This window comes from Melospiza melodia, chromosome 4 (assembly GCF_035770615.1).
Source record: "Melospiza melodia melodia isolate bMelMel2 chromosome 4, bMelMel2.pri, whole genome shotgun sequence".
Lineage (NCBI taxonomy): Eukaryota > Metazoa > Chordata > Aves > Passeriformes > Passerellidae > Melospiza > Melospiza melodia.
The window spans coordinates 84,201,461-84,223,878 of record NC_086197.1 but is presented as its reverse complement, the minus strand read 5'-3'; the positions used below and the strand labels follow the sequence as shown (position 1 = coordinate 84,223,878).

The 22,418-nt window shown below is 38.8% G+C and overlaps 2 protein-coding genes across 4 annotated transcripts; both read right to left on the bottom strand.

The window, feature by feature from the left end:
* Positions 1-761: 761 nt before the first annotated feature.
* On the bottom strand, positions 762-16,999 carry HDAC10 (histone deacetylase 10). Of its 3 annotated transcripts, none has more exons than XM_063155413.1 (21): positions 16,949-16,999; positions 16,319-16,391; positions 15,316-15,450; positions 14,906-15,002; positions 14,160-14,257; positions 13,979-14,083; positions 13,714-13,782; positions 13,027-13,153; positions 12,489-12,554; positions 12,071-12,130; positions 11,593-11,682; positions 10,247-10,353; positions 8,552-8,619; positions 7,810-8,080; positions 7,090-7,180; positions 5,671-5,756; positions 5,147-5,200; positions 4,424-4,508; positions 3,802-3,987; positions 1,864-2,023; positions 762-1,166 (listed from the first exon to the last, which is right to left on the bottom strand). In XM_063155413.1, exons 2-21 carry the CDS (start codon positions 16,381-16,383, stop codon positions 1,141-1,143), a joined length of 2,046 nt encoding a protein of 681 aa, XP_063011483.1. In that variant the 5' UTR covers positions 16,384-16,391; positions 16,949-16,999; the 3' UTR covers positions 762-1,140. The 3 variants fall into 3 exon arrangements, with proteins under 3 accessions (XP_063011483.1, XP_063011482.1, XP_063011484.1); XM_063155412.1 differs by lacking the exon at positions 16,949-16,999 and adding an exon at positions 16,727-16,937; XM_063155414.1 differs by lacking the exon at positions 16,949-16,999 and adding an exon at positions 16,727-16,937 and having other exon boundaries at positions 7,810-7,921.
* A 1,435-nt stretch (positions 17,000-18,434) lies between these two features.
* LOC134418103 (secreted frizzled-related protein 2-like) lies at positions 18,435-21,760 on the bottom strand. The gene is made up of 4 exons (XM_063155931.1): positions 21,474-21,760; positions 20,735-20,904; positions 19,793-19,885; positions 18,435-18,745 (listed from the first exon to the last, which is right to left on the bottom strand). Exons 1-4 carry the CDS (start codon positions 21,758-21,760, stop codon positions 18,435-18,437), a joined length of 861 nt encoding a protein of 286 aa, XP_063012001.1.
* Between the last annotated feature and the right edge of the window lie 658 nt (positions 21,761-22,418).

The following is a 22,418-nucleotide window of genomic DNA, read 5'->3' as shown; positions in this document are numbered from 1 at the left end:
GGGAGCCCGTGGGGCCGCCCCTCAGGCCCGGCGCTGCTGCAGCGCGGCCTCGGCTCCGGCACCTCCGACTGCTGTAGGGAAACGCCGGTTGGAGCATTCGTGAATTTAAACCATTCCTGCAATTCTCACCCTGAACTGCCGCGGCTCGGCTGACAAACACATGACAACACGCGAGTGCCGGAAAGCAATGAGCGACGCGGGGCCCGAGCAGCCTTGGGACCGTATTTGCAAACAAATCTACTAACAGTACACTGTTTCCCCTCTTAATTCATGTTTTAATAAAGGCTTAGAAAAATGCATATCAAAATGCAACACTACAAATTCCATTGAACAAAGGCAGGGAAAGGGGAAAGAGCTGAGCTATTACACAAGAAAATGCTTTTATCATTAAAACGCTGCGTTTAAAAAAATAAGGAGGAGGAGGCGTTTAGGCGAGACAGTGCGAGAAGGGAGAATGGCAAAAATCTCCTCTGTCAGGAAACAAATTTCCTGTTAGGAAAAATGCTGAAGCTAAAGTTTGACCATTGGCTAGTTTCCAATTTAAATACCTTTTTGGACCTCAAAGGCCTGTTCAAAGAAACTCTAAACTGAAACAGAACATCTTAATGCTCTTCAGCTCTTCTTTGTGAAAAATCTTTCACATAACTTTTATTTTCTTTTGAAAGAGATTTTAATTTCAAAATGGTCAAGGAATGGTCATAATTTCCTCTCCAGGAATATCTGAAAACCAAAACATATGAAAAGGGAAGTGCACCGAACAGTTAAAAAAGACAACTGCAAAGACAGATTTATTTATTCTGCATGATATAAAGTTATATAAAGTTGAACCCAGTAGGAACACCAGTATAAACATCATTTGAAGTGCCTGAAAACAAAAGGTCAAATTATTGAAGTCAATAACAAAAAAGTGCTCTTGAAAATTATCCCTAAATCACACCTGGAATACTACAAAACAAATACTATTGCCTTGGGATGTTTGTTTAATTTTGAGAATTTACATGATGTGGCCTTAGGCAACTACTAAGTCTCTGGAGATTTGGAGTTCTTATTTGTTATACAGATAATTTATGCTTGAAAAGAGGGCAGAGTGAAGTCCTCATATTTTCCTTTTCTTCTTTGTAAAATGATTCCGAAGTGAAATCAATTTCTGGAAGTCCCATCGTTCACTGAAAAGAACAGCAGTAAGGAAACCAGTTATTAACCAAGCTCATACCACATTCCTGGCCCCACAAGAATATTTTTATTGGAACCAGACCCCTGGTATTGGGCATTGCTTCTGAAAGATAGAATGAAGTTTTCTTTTAGAGATGCCTACCTGGATAACTGTTTGGTTTTCTTTTTGAAAAAGAGAAGTCCTTCAGCAAAAAAATATTTCTGGATAAGTATGCTTGAAAACATACACACCTGCCTGGCCTGATTCCTCTACAAATGCAGTGCCTGATCTCCAGCTCTTTGTAACTGTACTTGCAGCATGACTAATCATTATTGAGTTATTCGTGGACAAGTTAAACATTTTAAAATATCATCTGGTTTGGTACTATACTCAGAAAACACATCAGCAATAAAAGCCAGGGCACATCACGTTACCCATTCTTTAAGCATATATTTTGGCTATTTCATTCCAAAATGTTGAAGTAACAGTATTCTAAGTCCCAAGGCTACAGCTGCTATGCTCTGAAATTTGGTGCTTTCCAGCTCAAGTGGCAGAATTAGAAGCATTCAGGGTTTCACCATTAGAAACATTCAGAGATTCACATTAGATCAATCTGGTCCCACTGACTTACAGGACTCAGTTGTATTTATATATAATCTTTTCAGAAATTTACTGTATATAAGAGTTAAAGATAAAATCAGACGACTTACCTGAACACTGAAGCATTTTCCATTCCTGCTGAAACTGGTCTCTTAATGCTTTTATTTTATTTACTTTTTCTTGGGTAGGAGGTACATAAATTCCAAAGGGAGGTGTAGAAACACCTACTAATGCTTTGGCTACACTTTGCATTAAACTTATCTCTGTGTCCTAATTAGGAAGAAAAAAAAATACTCCTGTGAACCAAGTTCTCTCTGCTTCAGTGATACATGAAATATTTTAAAACAAGCTTTTGTAATTCAATTGCTAGCATTAGTAGTAAGATTGAGCAACCTCCCATTTACAAATAAAAATGTGTTAAAATGGAGTTTTTTTCTGAAAAATGTAAATGAATTTTCATCTGTTGTTGTAAAACTTGTTTCTTTCAAATGGAGAAAGAATCTCACTTTTCCCTTTATGACTGAAATGCTGGATTAAGGACAGAAAATATGGACAGAAATAATGCTGGGTTAAGGGGAGCATGGAGCTTGCTTACTTCATGGATCATTTACTTTCTATGAGTGGAAAATAGTAAAGTATTTTGCTTATTCCAAAAGTTTACTCTTTTTGACTTCTCACAGTCTAAATCAGTATCATTTCCTTGCAGAAACTGGATTTGAAATGTTGATGCTCTATGAAGAGTATATTTGGAATACTGTAACACTATTTTGTTTTTAAGAGATAGAAGCATTTTTTTCAAGTTCTCTAAAAAGCCATGCACATGCATTAGAAAATCATGATCCTGTTATGGAGCTACCTGCAGAGTACCAATATAAAAGTATCAATCTTTTTTTTTAACATGTATGCCTAATATCCTTTTATTGTCTGTGTTTACACTTCAGAATATCAGTAATTCCCTCCATTTCATACTCCTAATTAGTAGCGTGCAAATACATTATTTTTGAATACTGCATATCAGTGTACAAATTATTTTAGCTTAGCCAATTTATGTATCAGCATTGTAAATTAAAACAAACAACATTTGAGAAAACTACAGAATAAATTATGTCAAAAATCCACTTAATTGGAGGCTTAATGAATAGCATGGGGAACAGATTAGAATAAGCGCACACGAACAATTTTTTGTTGTTTCTCACTGAAGAAGAACTAGAGGGCACAAAAGTAACCAAAAGTTACTGTTTCATAGATCACACAGAGAAACTGTGTTACAGCCACAGGATGCTGGAGCGGCCAAGAGTGGAAATTGAGTTGTTCATGTGACTAGACAAATTCATGGAAGATACACTCACTGACACTGATCACTGCTCTGGATACAGCCTCCAACTTCTAAATTCAAGCATCCTTTATGTGGTAGCATATGGAAAAAGCCTAGGAAAAGTTCCTATATTTTTTATTTTCTTTCCCATGCTCTCTACCTGAAACACAAAGCTGGGGTACTCTGGCCCTCAATTATGTATTATCCCAATTAAGTTCACTTGAAGGCTATGTGCCCTTCTGATTTGTGTTCTGCAGGCTGGAAGTTGTGTGTGACAAAACATAGCACCAGGGAGAGGAGAGCAAATGTAGCAGTCTGCTATGAACAGAACAGCAGGCTGCTTTCAGTCACACTTGATGTAAAGAGGCCAGATTATTTAACAGACAGGAAGTGCCTCTTTCCAGGTCACAAATGAGCTGTGGATCTCAGATAAAAATGGAAGTTGTGGCAAATTGACAGAACATCTATGGTACACAGACATAACCATGGGTTATGCCTTGTGTTCCTGCCTCTGCTTCCCCACTGCAGGCTGCAACAGCTGCCTACAGCTCGGTGTGCAGCTGTCCTTGTTTTATTCTCAGGACAGACAGAACCCTGGGCAGGTTGTGCTGTGACCCCAGGGGTACCAAATACAGCATAAATACAGCCAGTATGTTCTACTGGGCAGCTTGAAGCAGTTCATACCAGTGTCTCTGCCAGACACTTGGAAGTACCATGGCTTAGCACCACTTACCTCAATCACAGCAAAAACTCGAGACTCAGCCAACCCTCGTAGTAAAGCAACAAGCAGAGAAATCCCACTTATTCCAAGGTTCCTGTTTGGTCCAACAGCTATTACTGTTAGGTTTGGTTGATAACTATATGCTACAGGAAGAATGAATCCAAGCACAGCAGAAAAGAGATCATTTCCTCCAGCATCCTTTAACAACAACAACAAATTGGTTAGCACAAATTTAAACCCCCAGATTTCCAGATATAAAACAAAACAGAAAGATGACTCTCATAAACCTTTTGATTGGTCTAGGAAACAAGATACTGATCTATTTTCCTAGCAATTTTTATATTAACCATGCAGGATTATTCATCCTTTCCTTAGTGTCTTTGCAGTGTAACTCTGCCTTGCTGAAGATGAACTGCAGTAACTAGGGAAGGTTTCCTCAAGCCTATGCATTCTAATACACTCTAAAGCTCTGAGAAGGAGTAGTAACCTGGCAAGGGCAAAAAAAGGAAAAAAATTTCAAAGGTCCAAAGTGGAGCAAGGGGTGCAATTCTCAATGTAATTTTATAAATTTGTAAATATATTATTTCTGTTAAAAAAACATTCTCCTATGTTGTTTCTAGAAAGTGAATCTTACCTCTTTCCAGTTTAGAGAAATAAAGTGTTTGCAGCCAGTCTTTCTAGACTGTTCTTTCTCACAGATGTTTATGATAAGCATTTTTCTGTAAATAAAAAACCCATTTGAGTATTTAACCAATTATTTCCCAATGGCATAAAAATGGAGTATTTTCCTTCATCATTCTTTATATACTAATACTAAATACAGGAGCAAATAACTATTTGCATTAGTACATTCTGAAATTTAAACAATTAAAACTGAAATTCTTTTTATGAATTTTTAAAAAGATCCTTTATAAAAGATTTTTAAAAAGATGATTAAAGACTATTGGCAAATTACTTTTAAGAAAAAGGGGAGGTAGAAAAAAAATATGTGTAAGTAAAGAAGACTTTCAGTAAGGAACTCTGCATCAGCAATATGTGCCTTCTGCAGTTAGAGGGGAGATAGGTCTCCTATTTAATTAACAATTGCTTTATTATGTTGTATTTTCAATAACAATCTAAATTTCAATCAATACAGAAGGATTATACTTCACCACCAAATGCATGAAATAGCATTTAGAGACAATAATTTCTCTTTGAATGTGTATTTGGGGATGTTTTGTATCATGTCTCAAGGTAAACTTCATAAATGTCAGCTCATGACTGATTCCTTAGTGCAGATTTCATCACACATATAGACAGATAACAACATTCAGAAAGCCCTTGGGACTGTACCCCCTAATGTACAGGGAGGCCTCACCCATCTTCTGTGTTGGGTATCATCTGCATGTCTCCAACAAATACACAAAGCACTCTGCAGGAAACAAAAATTTACATCTATTAACAATTAATTTTTTTCAGTTAGTGTGATTTGTATAAAACTTTGTGTATAGATTAGAAGCATTAAAAAGAATGTATACTGAATTTGGTCCATTAAAAGTAGAAATAAAACACATTTAGGCCAGCTCATTTCTTTTATCAAATACTGGGGAGGAAAAACAAAAATCAAGAAATTGTCCCCAGGCCAAAGCCAATTACAATCTGACAAAGGAAGTGTAGGCTAGCACAGCCATCATCCTTACAAATGTTTTGCCTTTGGAAAGGCAAAAGGCTGTTGCTGGTGTATACACTGTTACCTGGATTAAATGTTGAAAATGCTATGCATGTGGGCATGCTATTTATTTTAAAATCAAGGTTTCACAGGCAAGTTGCCATATTTGCCACATTCAGTATTTGTTTTTGACATGTTGTCAAAGGGCTCTAAATGCAAACATACAAATTCACCTTTGAAATCCAAAACGAACAGAATGTCTTAGTGCAACAGCAGCAGAAAGAGCAGCTGTGGGTGATGCTGCAATTCCATTACACACCTACAAAATAAATTTTTCATTCAGAAGCAATGCTGCAAAAGATCAGGTCATTTTTAAAGTGTAACAGCTGTATTCATTATTTTCTACAGAAACATTATTATTTATTCCACAAACTGCACTATTATTTCAAAAGTATGGTGCTACACCAAAAGGCAACTGTAAAAATAACTTTTCCAGAGGAAGGCCACGTTTACTGGGTCTCTAGAATAGTCTACAAACTGTGCAGAAAAACACACCCTATGAAAAGGAGGTTGTTCCTGAATATTCTGACTCTTCCTTTAACCTAGGGAAGCTATTCTTTTTTGGAAAATACAACTGCCACAATACTCAGTCAACCCTTGAGTGTTCATTTGTGGTGTGTGCTTTGAACTCTACATAAAAGCTAAGCAAAAAGATATGTTTCCCCCTCATTCCTCCTCTTTGTCAGCACAAAATGTTAACTTACACCTGCAACTCATAAGAAGTTCTACTTCTTTTTACCAGTAATAATTTCTTAAAATCTATCTATAGGCTATCCTGGAGCTGTGTGCAGTTTATAAAGTCCAAAATTTGTCCCTGGGATCTTCACATGTGACTTCCAAGAGCAAGATGTCTTGGAAGAAAGAGGCCATTGTGGTAGTTACTCTTCCTTGTAGGTCTGGTACCCTAAAGAAAGCTTTTCACTCGAAGAGTGACTTATTATGATGTAATATTTTAAACTTGTTTTCAGTTCTTCTTCTCTGCTCATCCAAGATTTTACACGTAAATATGGATATGCACCCTCTAAGCCTGCCCTCTCTTAATTCCTGACCCTGCAAGGATCAAAACACTGAACTAGAATCACTGTTCAGAATCAGAGCATTCAGCAGAGCTGTTGAAAACATCACTAAAGAGTAAGTGTGTGCATGCACATGTAAGTCAAAATTTACTGTGTAAGCTTTGCACATTAAGACATGAAAAGTATTGGCACTTCTTCAGATTTCTCCTGTTCCTTACTGGTGCTTGATAGAGCAACCTCTGCTCCCCTTAACTGGAAGGGTTAATGCCTGTCACCCCCTGAGTCTGAGAGCAGTGAGTAGGCTCTTAGGGACTCATTCTGTGACTACCTACAGAAAGTCTGGACAATGAGTTGCCCAAAGATGGTTAGAAAGATGGATTGGGGTTAACAGCTATCCCTAAAGAGTCATTTTCTCATCTTGCATGCTCACTCTTACAGCCAAACACATTGTAGCTGAGATTAGTGGACTTGGGAGATAAATAGTAACTAGTATCTGGGTAACAATATAGCAGAAGCAAAAAATCAGATGAATCCCCCTCTACCCCCACCCCCAAGACCAAGGAAGGATCTTATTACCTCCTTCTTAAGTATCTTATCTAGGATCACAAATGTACTGCCAAGAGAGAGCAAAGTTTTGTCTTCTTTCACAAGGTCTGCATAAAAGCCACTGTAAGTAAAATAAATTACATGAAGAAAAACTAGGTTAGAGGCAATACTGTCTTCAAAGGCAACACGGATAAGTGCTTTGCAATTAGTATTAATGAAGTACATTTTGTATAGGTGCTACACACTGATTCTCAGAAACCTGCTCTAGCAGGAAGATGACAACACCGGTACCTGACAGTCTTCATCTCCCTAAAACTCTCTCCATTCTGCAGTGGGAAGAAAACAAACATGTCTGATGCTATTCAGGAAACAGAATTCTGTCTAAATTAGACAAAGACATGACAAACATTGCATTTCTCAAATCAGAGCAGTTTGGTTTTTTTTTCCAGCTGGAAGTGAGTACAGATCTTTAAGACAGCTTCCTAGCAAAATCTCTTTCTAAATTAATACATTTGCATTAGCTGTCATATCTCTATTGAAAGAGTTATAGAGAAAAATATTCTGATTATTTAAAGGATTTCAGGTTATGAGTGCTATACAACACAAATATCTTTATTTATAAAGGAAGAAATTCTGGCTGTAACTGAGTTGACTAAGGCCAAAAAGATGACCATGGCAGACACAGAGCTAGATGACAGTCTGTACAGAGACCTCTCATCCTCTGTGGAAAATAAAATAAATAGGACCAACCTCACAAGAGCTTTTATTTCTGTTCCATCCATTTCCTTCACCAGCTGAACATGTTCAGGAAGAAAATGTTCTGAACCTTCAGAGCCAGTTGTTGCTGTTTTGATGGGAGGCACTGGAAATAGAATATTTTTCATGTGCAATTCCAAAAACCTTTCTACTTTGACAGTGTTGTTGTTGTTAGTTATCTGAGATTCATCTTCTGTGGAGGGATTTGAATTAGCCTTCTTTAGTAAGTGTGATTTGGTGCTCAAATTTTGTAAAAATGATGTATCTAGAGAAAAAGAAAGATGGGTTTCACAGGTATTAGTTTCTAAGCAATATGTTAATATTGGGATGTATTTATTCACAAATAGAATACATCAGTATTCACAGTATGCATATTTACTCCTGTGCACTAGCTACAATACTTGCTGACACAGATGTTATTTCTTCAGTGCTACTACATTTATTTTCATCTAGTGAAAGTTTATATATTGTAATGAAGCTTATGCCCCTATTTTTGACAAAGAAAACAGCATCCTCAAACAAAGATATCAAAGTGCTACTTTTTGGCATGATGTTTGCCAGCTTCAGAGTTTTTCTGACCAGCTGAAGACATGACCTCAAATGAAGCCCCATACTGCTTCGTCAGTCACTTGATGACTAACTTGCTTGTTAGTCCACTGGTATTAATTTTAATAATTTTTCAATTTCTGTATAAATCCATTTATCAATAATATTTGCTTGAATGAAGAGAAACTACCTTCATAAGCCAACCATTTCCAGTAGGGTTTATGTGCTGCTCTCACATTTTGAATAGATTCAACAGCACTAAAAAATAAACCAGATTAACAGTATTAGCAATAATGAAAATCATAAAAGGAATCATAACTTACTTCAACAAAAAATCAAAACCAAAAAATCCAACTGAAAATGAAGAAACTTTGATTTCTTCCAAGAATCCAAATCAGAACAAGAGTCAATAGGCACATTGCTTGAAAAGATTAGAGTCAAAAAAGAAAGTGAAGAGCACATACAGCATGTACACACATTTATACATTGAGTGAAATCCCAACCCTGCTGTTGGAGGAAGCACACCTCTATGAGTTCAGGAAAAATTTGTCCGGTCAATGTTTTGCCAAGAGATTTTATCTACACAACGTAAAATTTAATTAGACTGACTCAAAAGCAAGACAATCTGTTCAGGAACTACGTAAATCACACACCCTGCTATTCTTTGCATTGAAGTCTCCTTTTTATCATCACTGGTTATATTATGGTATTATTATTTGGCACCACTATTTGCAGCACTATGGGCAAACAGTCCCATTGCATCAGCTATCATACAAACAGAATTCAGGTTGTGTTAAATCCAGAAGAAATTCTGTGTACTTGCAGATTACTTGTCAGGTGTTCAGGAGCTGGGCTGACATGTTGGAAAAGTATGTAATCAACTTTCTATGACATAGGATGACAGCAATGTGAGATACCATAATTGGTAGAGAAGAAAAAGAGGGCACAGAGGGGTTATGGGATGTGCTAGGAGCAAAATAACAAGTTTTGCTCCATCAGTTGACCAAATGAAACTCAGCCCACAGTCTGTGTATATCCACACTGCTTCCCTGACTGATCCAAGCTCTGAGTTTTAACTAACACAGCCAGCTGGGAGGTGCTGCCAATAAAGGGCATAAGGAGCACTTCAGCTAGAAAACGCAGAGGACAGCTACTGAGCTGGGATAAAGATGGAGGACATGGAGATGTGGAGGAGATAATGCAAACAGGTAGAGAGAAAGACACTCTTTAGATGTGGGACTGACTCAGGCCCAAGGTTCAGAATGCTTTACTAGGTCACATTCCACTACTGTAGACACACAGTCTTAGTGTCTCTAAAAAGAAGTTAGACTTGAAATTTAATTATCTTGGTACAGCTCTACACAGTCAAGTGCTTTTGCACTGCAGAGCTCAATGCTCCAAATTCCAGAAACACAAGAATTCATCAAGACTGGCTTGCATAGCCTGAACTCTCAGTGATGAGAGAAAGGCTTGCCCCAGCTGTTGCTGTACTGCAGTGACTGAAGTGGCTCTGGGGTCTGAAGCACCCCCCCTTGCAGCTGCATACCTTCCCAAATACTGGCTGTAGATAACTGGTATTACCTTGATTACAGCAGGATTATCTCAGCCTCCAGTGAGATGGATTTCTATAGGATAACAAGGCCTAAGGATAAAATGGCTTATAGTTTTATGCTGTAAGATCTCACAACTTGAAGTAATTTCAGAAACAAAAGTATATAAAACTGTACCTTGGAGGACTTTTTAAAAATGCAAGTTATCCAAAGTAGAAAGCAATATATTATAACTACCATATTAAAACTTTACTTCAGCAAAGTGATCAAAGCATGCATGTCTTTAGTCTCTTTAAAAAACACATTAGTTGCTCAAAAATTCTTTATATGCTTACCTTAGACAAGGTGCCATTTCTCCAGTTATCTGAGGTACAGGATCTCCAAGCAAAGTTCTTACAGTCATGCACACTGATTCACCCAATGATTTCAAGTGGTATCCGCCCTAAAAAGTATTTTGTGTCAACTAAGGGACAAGTACTTTTAATATCTCTCTGAATTTCAACAGAGAAAATAAACTACCCTTTTGAAATGTATCTGTATTTACAGAAACAGAAGATGATATGCAAGTGTATGTAAGTCAATGATTTTTCAATATGAAAACAGTAACTTAATGGCCACCTGCTGAACTTCACTGGCATCCCATGAGTGAACTCACTTCATCATAGTTCAGGTAACTTCAGAAATCAGTCATTTGCCATAAAAACACATGACTTCTCCATTCCCATCTACAACATGCCATCTTCAACAGTCCTTGTGGAAGATTCCTTAGAAGGCAAATGCTATAACTGTCCTCTAAAATGGCTCTACAAGAGAAATCCCCCACAGCCTGACACTTTTAAGACATGGTTGCTTAACAGTTTGGCAGAATCTGGAGAAGAAGATGGATTTAAGACTGGTAGGTGACATGCAGGAAGCCATCTATCACCTATGGAGCAGTCACACCATCTGTGGTAGGAGGGAATGCTTACTTGCACTTCAGCTAATAGACAAAAATATCTATAATAACCTGCTACAGAGAAGGATGATGGAAGAAGGGCCATGCAAAACAAAAGGTCATGTGAATCAATTGATATACAGTTGATTCTTGAAGTCCTTGTTGGCAGCAATATTTCCACATATTTATTTACTTGAAAAGCCGCTAGTTTTCTAACATGCAGCAGAAATAAGGAGTTTCTCCTTTCAAAAGGAGAACATTTTAATTGTTTAAAAGAAGAATAAAAAAGAGCTCCTATAAAGCCTGCATACAGTCATTAAATCAAAAAAGAGGGAATTTTCTAAGTGTTCCATTACTAAGTAAGAGTATATTTATGTTAAAGGTTTTATAAAATCTCCTGGAGTAAGGTGTGCTTGTAAAAACATTGGTGATACAGCCTATTCATTAAACACATTTTAATGAGTTTGGGACTGTCAAGAGCAGTAGACTAATCACTGTTCACAAGAACTGAGCAGATTTGTGGAAGATATGTTTTTTTGAATGATAAGCATATGGCTCCTTTGTTTCAAAACTCTGTAGTGTAAGAGCACTGTCAAATCTTAGCCATTTTTGCATTCCTGCTACTCAAAAGAAAGATAAAAATAAGAAATTATTTTATTAAGAAGTTGTGCTTCCTAGCTTCTAGTTTGCCCTAAATGGCTTACTACAAAGACCTTTCCCCTGAGAGTACATTTCAAAAGTCTTTACCTCTAGGATGACACACAGTTTTCCATTAGCTAACTGCATCAGGAAATGGGTAAGGTGGGCAAAAACCTCAGGAGTGGCATTCATCTGACCCTAAACCAAAGAAAAAATTTTAAGAGATGACACCTTGATTCAAAAACACTGTTAAGAAACCCAAACAAACAATCTGACATAGCCAAGTCTGAGATGGAGTACCAGAGCACTTGCCTCTCATCATATCAAAGAGAATGCTGAACCAACTGCATTTAAGGAGGTGAAAAAAACCAACACAGTAATTACACATATCCCTTACACATATGGGATAATCTGTCTTTAGATGTCTTGTTGTAATATTGAATGAACAAAGGTCACCCTAAAGATTCAAGCATGTATTTTTAGCTTGATCAATGTGAATTTCACTTAGCAATCACAGGATTAAAACAGCAGGAATATTTTCCTAATAGATTCATGACTGACAACACAAAGACCACAAGTTACTTACTTCAGGGTCACCAATTCCAGCATCATATCCAGAGGAGACAATAACCAGTTCAGGATCAAACTGTTATAAAAGACAGACAGTTGCAGCACATCTTTAGGTCCTATTGTCAATTGTAGGGATTACAACTGTACCATGATCAGTTGCTATTTCACTTTGAATATGAACACAAGTAAGGATTCTCCTTGAATACATTACCCTTTTACACTATTTTTGTACGTGCTGGAGAAGTTGCAGATGATTGTGTTGAATATGTAAAAGCTAAAATGCTATAAATACTATTCAGTTGATCAGGGCAACATCACACCAGCAGAATAAATGTATTAACTGTGCTACTGGCAATTACTGCATTTCTGTAAAATATTCAATGGTACCTGCTTTAGAAGCACTCAGGAAATGCTCTTTGGCACTAAAAAATTACCTCAAAAGCCATTGGAAGCAACACATGGAAAAACGCAGCAAGATAATCTGAATTTCCCATCCCAACCTGAAAAATATGAGAAATGCAGGGTATGTTTTCCAGTTGGAATGATAAATTTTCTAAGGTTCTTCAAGACTGTAGGGAAAGATAGGAGAAGTTAAAGATGAGGGAATCTTATGAAGTACAGTAAAAAATCCTCTATTTAAGTAAAACACATAAATATCCACCATTTTTAATCTTAATGAGTTTCAGTCCTCTGCTAAACAAGGATGTAACTGTCTCCTGAAACACTTTTTGATTTGATGGCTAGGCAAGATATTAAATTAAAAATGAGTGCATAAATTCTTCTCTCCCTTTTATTTTTCAAACATTACCACATTCTGAGCCATATTTTTGCAGCAGACCTTCCCCTGACAGGAAGGACATACACTGTGCAAGACATTTGCCAAGCAAGTGAAGCAGTGAACTTACTCACAGAGTATTCCACAAAGGATGAGATACAAAACTATTGCTTTGTTGTGCTGTAAACAATATTTACCTTATTCCAAGGCAAATTTATGTTAAAACCTTTTCCTTTTCCCAGACCAACAGCATCATAATCGGATTCTTTGAGTGATGGCCAGAATTCCTGATGCTCATAGCGATGCCAAGAAAAGTACAAAACACTGGAAATAAAAAAAATAAAAACCCAATTTGACAAAAAGATTGTGGAAATTGCTTTATATCCTGAACCTGATGACTGCATGGCCGGAAAGCAAGAAAATAAAACTATCCTATCCTTTCTCATTAGTTTTCTCAAAGGATTTAGACTGTGAAAATCGGTAGAGTGGGTCCTATGCCAAAATTAACCTAAAAATTAACATGCTAAAAATTACTTATGTCACTTTCCAAAAAAAAAAAAATAAATCTCACATATTTTATCCAACTACTACTTGAAGACTTTGACTGAGAGATTCATAAACAGATAACAGATGTACTACCTGAGTAGTGGCAAATCGACGTAATCATATTGCTTATTTTATTCTTTAAAGTAAAAGAGATTTACATTTTATTTTGATTTAGATATTTACTTCTATTTTGTAACAAATGAAAAACAGAGAGACTAAAATAGCAAGGCCAATGTCTCATAAGATTCTAGTTTTAGAAGTTTAAGAAATCTTATTCTCTAGAAAGGCAAGCAATCTTTAAACAGCTGACATAAAAGAAGAAAAAAAATCCTTCAAACCTTGGATCTTCTTCAAATATATATTGAGTTCCTTGCCCATGGTGCACATCCCAGTCAACGATTAGGATTCTGTACAGATCAGTAAAAGAAAACATTCAGAGGAAGAGCCACAGCATCTTAATCTACAGAAGATGTAAATGAAAAATGTTTTTCTGAACCAAAAGGAACATGACATCCAGAAAGCTCTAGACATTAATCTAAACTAGTACAAAGTCAAACTGTTGTTACACATTAAAAACTTCTCCAAAGTCAACCATGCACTTACCTCTGCAGACCATATTTCAGTTTTGCATATTCTGCTGCAATAGCCACATTGTTGAACAAACAGAACCCATTAGCTGCATTCCTCTGGCTGTGGTGACCTGGAGGCCTGAACCAAAATTTTATAGATTATTCACAACAGAAGAGGTTTTGCTAACTGAAAATTTCCTCAGGTATGTTCTTACCTGACTAACGCCATTCCATTGCGCACTTTCCCTGCCATCACAGCGTCCACCAGCTGCAAAGCTGCTCCTACTGCCAGCCTGGCACAGTGGTAAGTGCTCTGAGAAAGAGAAACCCATCAGCTTAAAGAGGGCACCCACGAGTGCTTTAGCATCCCAACAGCAAACTGTCCTGACATAATTCCACCCCACTGAAGCTATACAAAGATAGCTGAAACAGAACTGCACAACACAGGCTCCAATGTGCTTTCCCCTGTGATTACCAGTGATCACCAGAATCTTTATAAGGATGCTCTATGTGGAGCTGTCAAACATGCTTGATGGATGTATTGAGTGGAATAACATGGCATCTTTGAAAAAAAGGAATGAAACCCTACAGAAACATAGCACAGAAGACTTCATCTCAATTTCATGGAACAACATTTAAGAGCAACTATTACCAAAATGTGATTTGCAGGTCACTAATGGTCTACAGTGACATTAAGTGACAAAAGTAGAGCTAAATTTTGAGTAGTGCATTATCCTGGTGTGATACAATTACAAAATAGATGACAGGACACTTGAGCAATTTAAATTACAGCATTCTACTAAACTAGAAACAGAAAATTACAATATCATAAATAAATGTGAGACTACATCAGTAGCAAAAAAAGTATTTTTAATCATCCCCTTCTTAGAAAAATTCCACTCAGGTGCAGTAACAGAAATAGTGGTAACTCCCAAGAGAGGAAGCAGTTTAACTTACGCACCGGATGAAAGAAAAAAGCATCATAATTTTCAGAGACCCTTTTCAGCTCCTCCTCATTCATTGTCTGAGTGCTTTTTGCCACTTCCAAATGCTCTAAACTGCAGGGGAAAGAGATTAACACAACACTTAAATAAGCAACTATAAATATTTTTTAGAAGTTTACTTGTATTCCTATGTATAAATCAGCATTCATTGCTTAAGACCCCACAGAGTGAGAATGTAGATTTAGTGGAATAGCAGATTCATAATTCAGCACCTATGCCATACTCAACATTGTGACACATTTTCCATTGAAATTAATGAAAGCCATTGCATTTTGGAACAGTCTTTTCAAATGGATCAAAATATAATCTAGAGGTATGAGATCTGCTGTTTCATTGGATTAATCTGAATGAAAGTTAAGTTTCAGACCTGTGAACCAACAGGATCTCCTCCTCACTTCCTTCTCTGACGGGCACATGGACACACCTTTCCACAAGATGGTAACTTCTAAGCTGCTCATAGGAAGATGAAAGTCTTTCTGGCACTTCAATATCACAAATGGGACTAAAAATAAACAATAATTATATTACTGTAATACTAAATCAGCACAGGTAACTAATACACTTCATAAAGCCTAGCTTTTAACTCCCCATTTTAAGAAAATTCATTACCGTCAAAGAGAGATACATGAGAGTAAAAATGGAAAAAAATTCTTGAAGCATTTTCTGTTTCAGAACTCAGTCAGAAATTGATTCTAAAATATGTAAGCAAAAATGAGTCTTAAAAAAATCCCAAACAAACAATACAGTAGCATCATTTTTTGTTTCTTCTCTCACTGGTAAAAAGTTGCTTAACTACAGACATGGGAATGCTGCAATTAAAAGCTGTAGGCTACAACGAAGGTGAACAGAGAAGAAGCAGGTGGGAGAGAGAAGACAGTGGATTGTTACTCTGTGCACTGCAAAGAAACTCCTCTGATTTATGCAAATTTATGTAATATTATATTACATAATATTATTACGTAAAATATACCAATTTCTAACTTAATGTAATTGACATGTTTCAGCTGAGTGAGTATATCTGCACACTTTTCCAAGGTCAATGATACTTTAATTTTATAAACAATTTAATTAGCTTAAAACACATTATTTAGGGGAGTACTCAGATGCCTCATCCTAACATCTCTTGTTAAGCTCTCCCAGACTGGATGCCTGCAGCTTCTCAAATCCAGTTTCAGATAATCATTACAGTAGATACAAATTGTGAATAAAATATTTTTTTCCTCTTAGAGGAAAGACTTTCTTTTTACTTGGAAATGACAGGAAATAATACGAGATACTTCCTATTACATTTACAAAACATGCATTTATTTGGCACTGCTCTCACGAGTCCTAACAAGAATCCATTAATAAAAACAATAGCAGTGACTTACTCATTCCAAAGTAGTTTGTGAGTGGTCATCTCCTCATCATAAATCAGCGCTGTTCCTGAAGCCATTGCTGCAACTGAGCAGAACAAAAACACTAAGATTTCACAGCAGAACTAAACTCACACCAGTTGCTATCACATTAGATAGTGAGAATGTAAGTACAGAGCATATCTGCTTGCACGACAGCTTTGTACTTTAAACTTCGTACTTACAGAGCGAAATCAAAGGGAAACATTCAGATTCTGACAAAAGCGTACCCCCCGAAACTGGGTGCAGGCAGGCAGGATTCACAGAGACCGAGCGCTCCAGAGCCGGGCGCCGGCACTCCGGCTGCGGGGCTCACCCGGCTCCGTGCGAGCAGCGGGGGCTCCGAGCCCAGGCCGCTCCTCCCCTCAGGGCACACAGACTCACCTGTGCGGCCGGCCCAACCGCGCGGGGACAACTGGAGCTACAGAGCCACAAAGTAGGAACAACGGGATTGCATACACCGCGGCACAACAGTTACAGGGATTCGTCTGGTTGAGAACTTCATCGGTCTCTCACAAACCCCAGAGAGACGCTGAAGAGAGGCAAAGAAGCCGACGGACAGGCAGCGGATGCGAGTGCGCTGCTGCCGGCCGTGGGGCCGCGTACCTGGGCGGCCGCCGCTCGCGTACCGCGGAGCCCCGCAGCCCCTCACGGAAACCAGCCCGGCCCCCAGCCTCCCACGGAACCAGCCCGGGCCCGCGCCCGGCCGACGCCTTCCGAGGGCGGGGAGGGCGGCGCGTCCCGGGGCTGGCTGTGGGCGTGCCGAGCGCAGCCCCGCCCGGCCCTGCAGGAGCGCGGCTTGAGGCGCCGTTCCAGTGACGCTGCGGAGCTCCGGGGACTACAGCCGGAGGGGTTTTAGCGTGGAACTGACCCAAGAGCGAAACACCCCCCAGCCCCTGTGGGCTGTGTGGCATCTTCTGGCATAATGAAAAGTAAAGAGCGAGCCTGGACCAAAGGGGTGACTGCTCCTTTTCCGCAGAATGACGGGTCCGGGCGCTGATGCCTCTCCTGCCCGTCCGAGGCGGGCCGGGGCAGGCGGCCCGTGTGTGTACACAGCGTCTTTCATTACTGACCGCATTTTTACTGGTTTCTTTCCCTCGCTTTTTTCTACGAGATTTCCCAGTTCATGGTAGAAAATGATGGAACAGGTGTCATCGCATTCCATAGCCTCATACAAACCTGCATTTTTGGGGAATGTATCCGAACCCCAGATCATTACAGGTGCGAATTTTAGAGATCTACTGCTCATAAACTTTTCCCGTATTTGTTTAAAGAAAATATAATAATAGACACTGTATTATTGAAGTAGTTTCTAATTTATGTATTACCACCTGTTACTGTGTTTATTATACACATTTATAAAACTAAAGTCAAGTCCTGTCCATCTTCATGTAGTCTTTAATTTCAGTGTATTGCACTGACCATGAGGATGCTAATCATCTGCCTACTGTAATTTTTAAAAACGTTTTGACTCCATTAGTTCCCTGCAGATCATTTGGAGAACGGGTAAATTTTATAAATTAACTTTTGTAATGTGTTTGAAAATGAAAGTGACTTTTCAGTAGCAGGGGTTTGAATTGTGACACCCAGTAACCAGATTTTCTTGCGACTGGGGCCAAACATACTGGGTTAATTATTCTTCTTTTTATTCCACTCCGATTCCGGCGAAAGCGACCAGCAGAGGGCCGCCTCCTTTCAAAATACTCCAACGGGAGACAATGAGGCGGATTCATGACACATTAGGCAAGGGAAAGTTTAGGTAACGAGAAAATGGTAGAGCAAGAGGTATAGACAAATACATTGAAAGCAGCTGGATTTGAAACTGGTTTATGCTGAGTTTTGCACATATTACATTTTTTAGAATCATAACTCAAAGAAATATTTATCCATAGCTGTCCGAGTTCCAACAGGACGAGAGTAGTGGTACCACTACCAAAAGGAAGCCTGATAACAAATGTGGTTTGAGTTCAACTTACAATACCATTTAAAAGGAAATGAAAGCTTTATTTTCAACTTATAATACATTCCTATGTACAAGATAGGTTTGGCATGAGAAATATAATCATCTTTTTACAAATAATATGATAAATATTTACAAGCATTTATGTTGTCTCCACTTCTGAGTGGCCAGAGTCAGCTGGGAGTCCTTCCTCTGCCAGCGATAAACCTGTTTGACCAAAATGATGCCCTCTTCAATGTTCCCCACAAGGAGATACACCATGGGACGGTGGGTTGGGCTCATCCTCTCTATACATTTTTCATTAATTAGCAGCCACTGTTGTATCATACTCTGGGTTTCGTAGGGCAACAATGAGCCCTGGGTAATGAATTCCACCTGGCATTCAATGTTATACTCCTGGTCCTCAAATGCTGTTCTCTTCTTGGACAGCTTTACTTTCACTGCTAAGGAAAAAGGAAAAGGAAGTGCAAGTCAGACCATTTCTCAAATGCAATAGAAAACAGTACCAGTGAAAACAGGAAAATTCCTTAAAAATATTATTATAATTTATGTCGATAGAGTATGGTGAGGCCTTTTCCAGGAGAAGTTTAAAACATTTTTGAAAAATAAATTTTATGTAGTAAAGGGGTTTTTTTTTCCATTTAATTAGGTGACTAGAAAAAAATATTTTCACAAGCATGAGTAATTTATTTTTACCATCACCATGTTATGTCAGACTTTGAGTAATTACATATTGTAAGCTGTTGGTCTTATTCTTGTATGACAAAATTGCCCAGCAACTGCCCAAGCGATTTTCCTTAAATTTGCCTTGTCTGTGTGCGGAATTCCTAGGATACCACCCTTTTAGATATTCCCTTTTCATTATATGCACTACCTACCCCACTTGACTCCATCAACACTTTTTAGCATGACATTTGTCTGTATTTCTTGATCTAATGTCAACCAAGTTGCTGAAAGTCTTTGCACTGCCATCAAAGGCTTTCCAGGAAGTCTCTAGGGCAAACTCCACTCATCACTCCAACAAGACAACAGGAGGTAAGAATTCCTTCTACTGATATTATTTTCTGAGTCTCCCTCTCAGTAAGTTAGGTATCACAAAAAACTCATTCACAAAAGTAGCAGAGATACACCATATACTGGTAAAACACTAAATCTTTACTTTCTGCTTAAATGATAATAAAAGGCAAACTTGCTTATTTGGCTGCTTTTGACAGAAATATTTTAAATAAACATGTTGTAGCCAACTAGACCAGAACAGCTATTTGGCTGGAAACCAGATCATTGATAAATCTTTCATGCACAATAAATCCTCCTTATATTTAGATTAGAAATAACTTATTCTGAAAATCAACCTAAAGCTAAATTAGCAGCCAAACTCTTAATCCTTCGAAATCCCTGCAGAAACTGTCACTAATTGTAATCCTACTTCTAAGCATTTAGAAGAAGAGTTGCTAGTCTCTTTAACACCAGGTACATTAGCAAGGACTTACCAAAGTTACTGTCGCAGAAAACTTCAAGAACTCTTTTGTGTGTAAAGAATTCCTCCACGGCTGGGCAAGTCTGGCAGGTAGGCTTTGGTAGGACTGATAAGAAATTACAAAGTCTCATTGTTATCTTTTAGAATAATTAGTTTTAATTTTCTGCTGCCAAAGCTGAGAACCCACTGTTTAACCACAGAAATGACAGAGAAAATACACATCAAATACAGCGCCAGTGATAATAGTCAACACACTTCTCTGAAAAAAAGGCTAGAGATTAAAAGGAGTTTCATTTCCCATGCCCATTCAGCCCTTGTTCTGACTGACAAGATCAATTATCAGCAACAAATAAGGTAACAAATACAGTATAATTTTTAACACAACTACAGCGGGTGGTAAGGGGTTAGGTGGCTGATTCTGTCAGTCCCTCCAGGATCAGCTGCACTATAAGCCTGTGAATATACATGAATTTAGGTGTGCTAGCAGCAACTGAACCTTACTCTTTTCCATAGAGTTAGTAAGTGGGAGTACATTTGAAGATTTGAACATTTATGCCAAGATAACTCATGCTTCTTTAAGGAAAATCAGATAAAATAATCCAAATTTTACTAAACTGATTTGAAAACCAGTTTGTTGTACACATAAAAGCATCTGTGCTAAGGGCCATTGGTAAGTCTGTAATGAGCAATTCCAGCACGGTGTGCTGTGTGTGTGGCAGTGCCCAGAGCTGGGCAGGGTGGTGGAGGCACTAGCACAGCACAGCCCCTGCACGGCTGACCCCAGCCCTGGGCTCGCTGCAGCTCACAGTGCTGGCACCCTGCCCCTCCACACGGACACTGGAGCAGGACAGCCACACCTGGCTGCATGACAGAACCACAGGAACAGTGTCCCTGGGGTCTCCCTGATTCCCAGGAACACGGGGCATGGCCACCCTCCCCTCACATCCCGAGCTACCTTTGTGCAGGTGTTTGTAGTCCTTGGAGAGCGGTGCCAGGCACGTGTCCTCGTCGCCAGGGAAGCGGTCGCAGTCCAGGCTGGCCGGCCAGGGCTGCCCCTGGCACAGCAGCACGGGGGCACAGCTGGCACGGACAGAGGCACACATGCTCCTGCAGGGCTGGATGAACCTGTGTGCGAGCAACACCGGGCTCAGGCAGCTCAGGGGTAACAGCAACTATTGCAACAGTGATGCCTGGGCAAAGTACAGCATCCTTGCTGACATTCAACATCCTTCAATAATAATATCATTCCAGAAGCAGCAGCTGTGCAAATTATGCAAGCAGTCTCTGTATGGACTGAGCTTACAATATTTAGTTATGATTTTAAAAATACATTTATGACAACCTGAGAAAAGCTTCAGTATGAGCCTGATTCTATTAGCTGTAGGTGCTTCAACCCTAAATGAATAAGAATAAAGTTCAGCTGTAACAAAATAAAACATCATATCCTTTGACAACACTGTTCATGTTCCCAAGGCAAACTAAAATTGAAGTGGAACAAGTTTTCAGTACTTTTTTTTCATACTTGATGAATACAAAAAAGCTAGCAGAAATTTACTTCAGAAATTACTTCAGAATAACAAAAATTACTTCAGAAAAAGTAGAGATCACCTTTAGATTATGATAAACATTCATTTGATTTCATTCCTGTTCTGGCAAATAAAGGCTGGAGTTTTGTACTGTGCTGTGATACTTACGTATCTAAACAGATGGGTGCAAACAGGGAGCACAGGAACGTCCCCACGTGAGGGTGACAGTCTGTGTTTACAAGGTGCTGCCAGGTGCTGGATTTTTGGATAACCTCTGCCATGCTTGTGTGTCCCATCAGGTTGGGAAGTCTCATTTCAGAGTATCCAATCTTGTGGCACATGCCCATCTCCTTGGGTATCATGACGCATTTCGTGGATAATCCAATGTCCAAGGCTGTTGCCACCCTTAGGAAACCATTCACGGCAAAAACAAGAATTTCTGCAGTCAATAACATCTTCCAGTGACTCCTGGACTGCTGAACAGGGAGCTGTCAAACCACTCAAGTGCAGAGGCATGCCGAAAACCTTGTGGCTTATATATCCCAAGAGCTTAATGAACTCTTGGTTATCAACAGCTTATCAAATCACTCGAGACAAGACCGGGTCTTATTGCCTAATCAAGGGATTGTTGTGACAGCCAGGGAGGTGGAGAAAAAGTATAGATGTATGTTCCCCAAGGACACTGATTTGGAAGAGCCTTTCTCACGTCCCACGGTGTCAGTGGCTGCAGCATGCTAGGTAGCATATTAAACTTTGACACCTGGAAGGTTCTCTGTGCTTTCAAAAACAAATTAAGAGATCCCCCAGAAAAAGGGTTGGGCAGACATGCTGTCTCCTGGGGCTTCTGTGTCTCCTTTGTTTTCAGACACTGCTGACATGACAGAAAAAAACAGCCCAGATTGACTTATCAAGTGAAAATGTTTTACTTGTGCTAATGGCTCATGTCTCTTCCACAGTTTTACAATGTAGAAGAGGCACTTTCTTTTGTCAAGCGCTGTAAAAGAGACAGACATCTGCCATTAAGCAAGTATTTTGACTGGAAATTTGGATTCCTATTCTCAGACATGCTAAAGGCCTTGACTGCTATTAATTTTAATAGACACCTGAAAATAC

Coding starts and splice junctions, on each gene's coding strand:
- HDAC10 (XM_063155413.1), bottom strand. CDS start 16,383: ATGGCTTCAGGAACAGCGCTGATTTATGATGAGGAGATGACCACTCAC. Junction 13,154..13,713: donor ATATTTGAAGAAGATCCAAG/GTTTGAAGGATT, acceptor TTTTATTTCCAG/TGTTTTGTACTTTTCTTGGC. Junction 12,555..13,026: donor TAAATTTGCCTTGGAATAAG/GTAAATATTGTT, acceptor CATATTTTTCAG/GTTGGGATGGGAAATTCAGA.
- LOC134418103 (XM_063155931.1), bottom strand. CDS start 21,760: ATGTTATTGACTGCAGAAATTCTTGTTTTTGCCGTGAATGGTTTCCTA. Junction 20,905..21,473: donor GCACCCATCTGTTTAGATAC/GTAAGTATCACA, acceptor GCTCGCACACAG/GTTCATCCAGCCCTGCAGGA. Junction 18,746..19,792: donor TTTCTGCGACAGTAACTTTG/GTAAGTCCTTGC, acceptor CTTTTTCCTTAG/CAGTGAAAGTAAAGCTGTCC.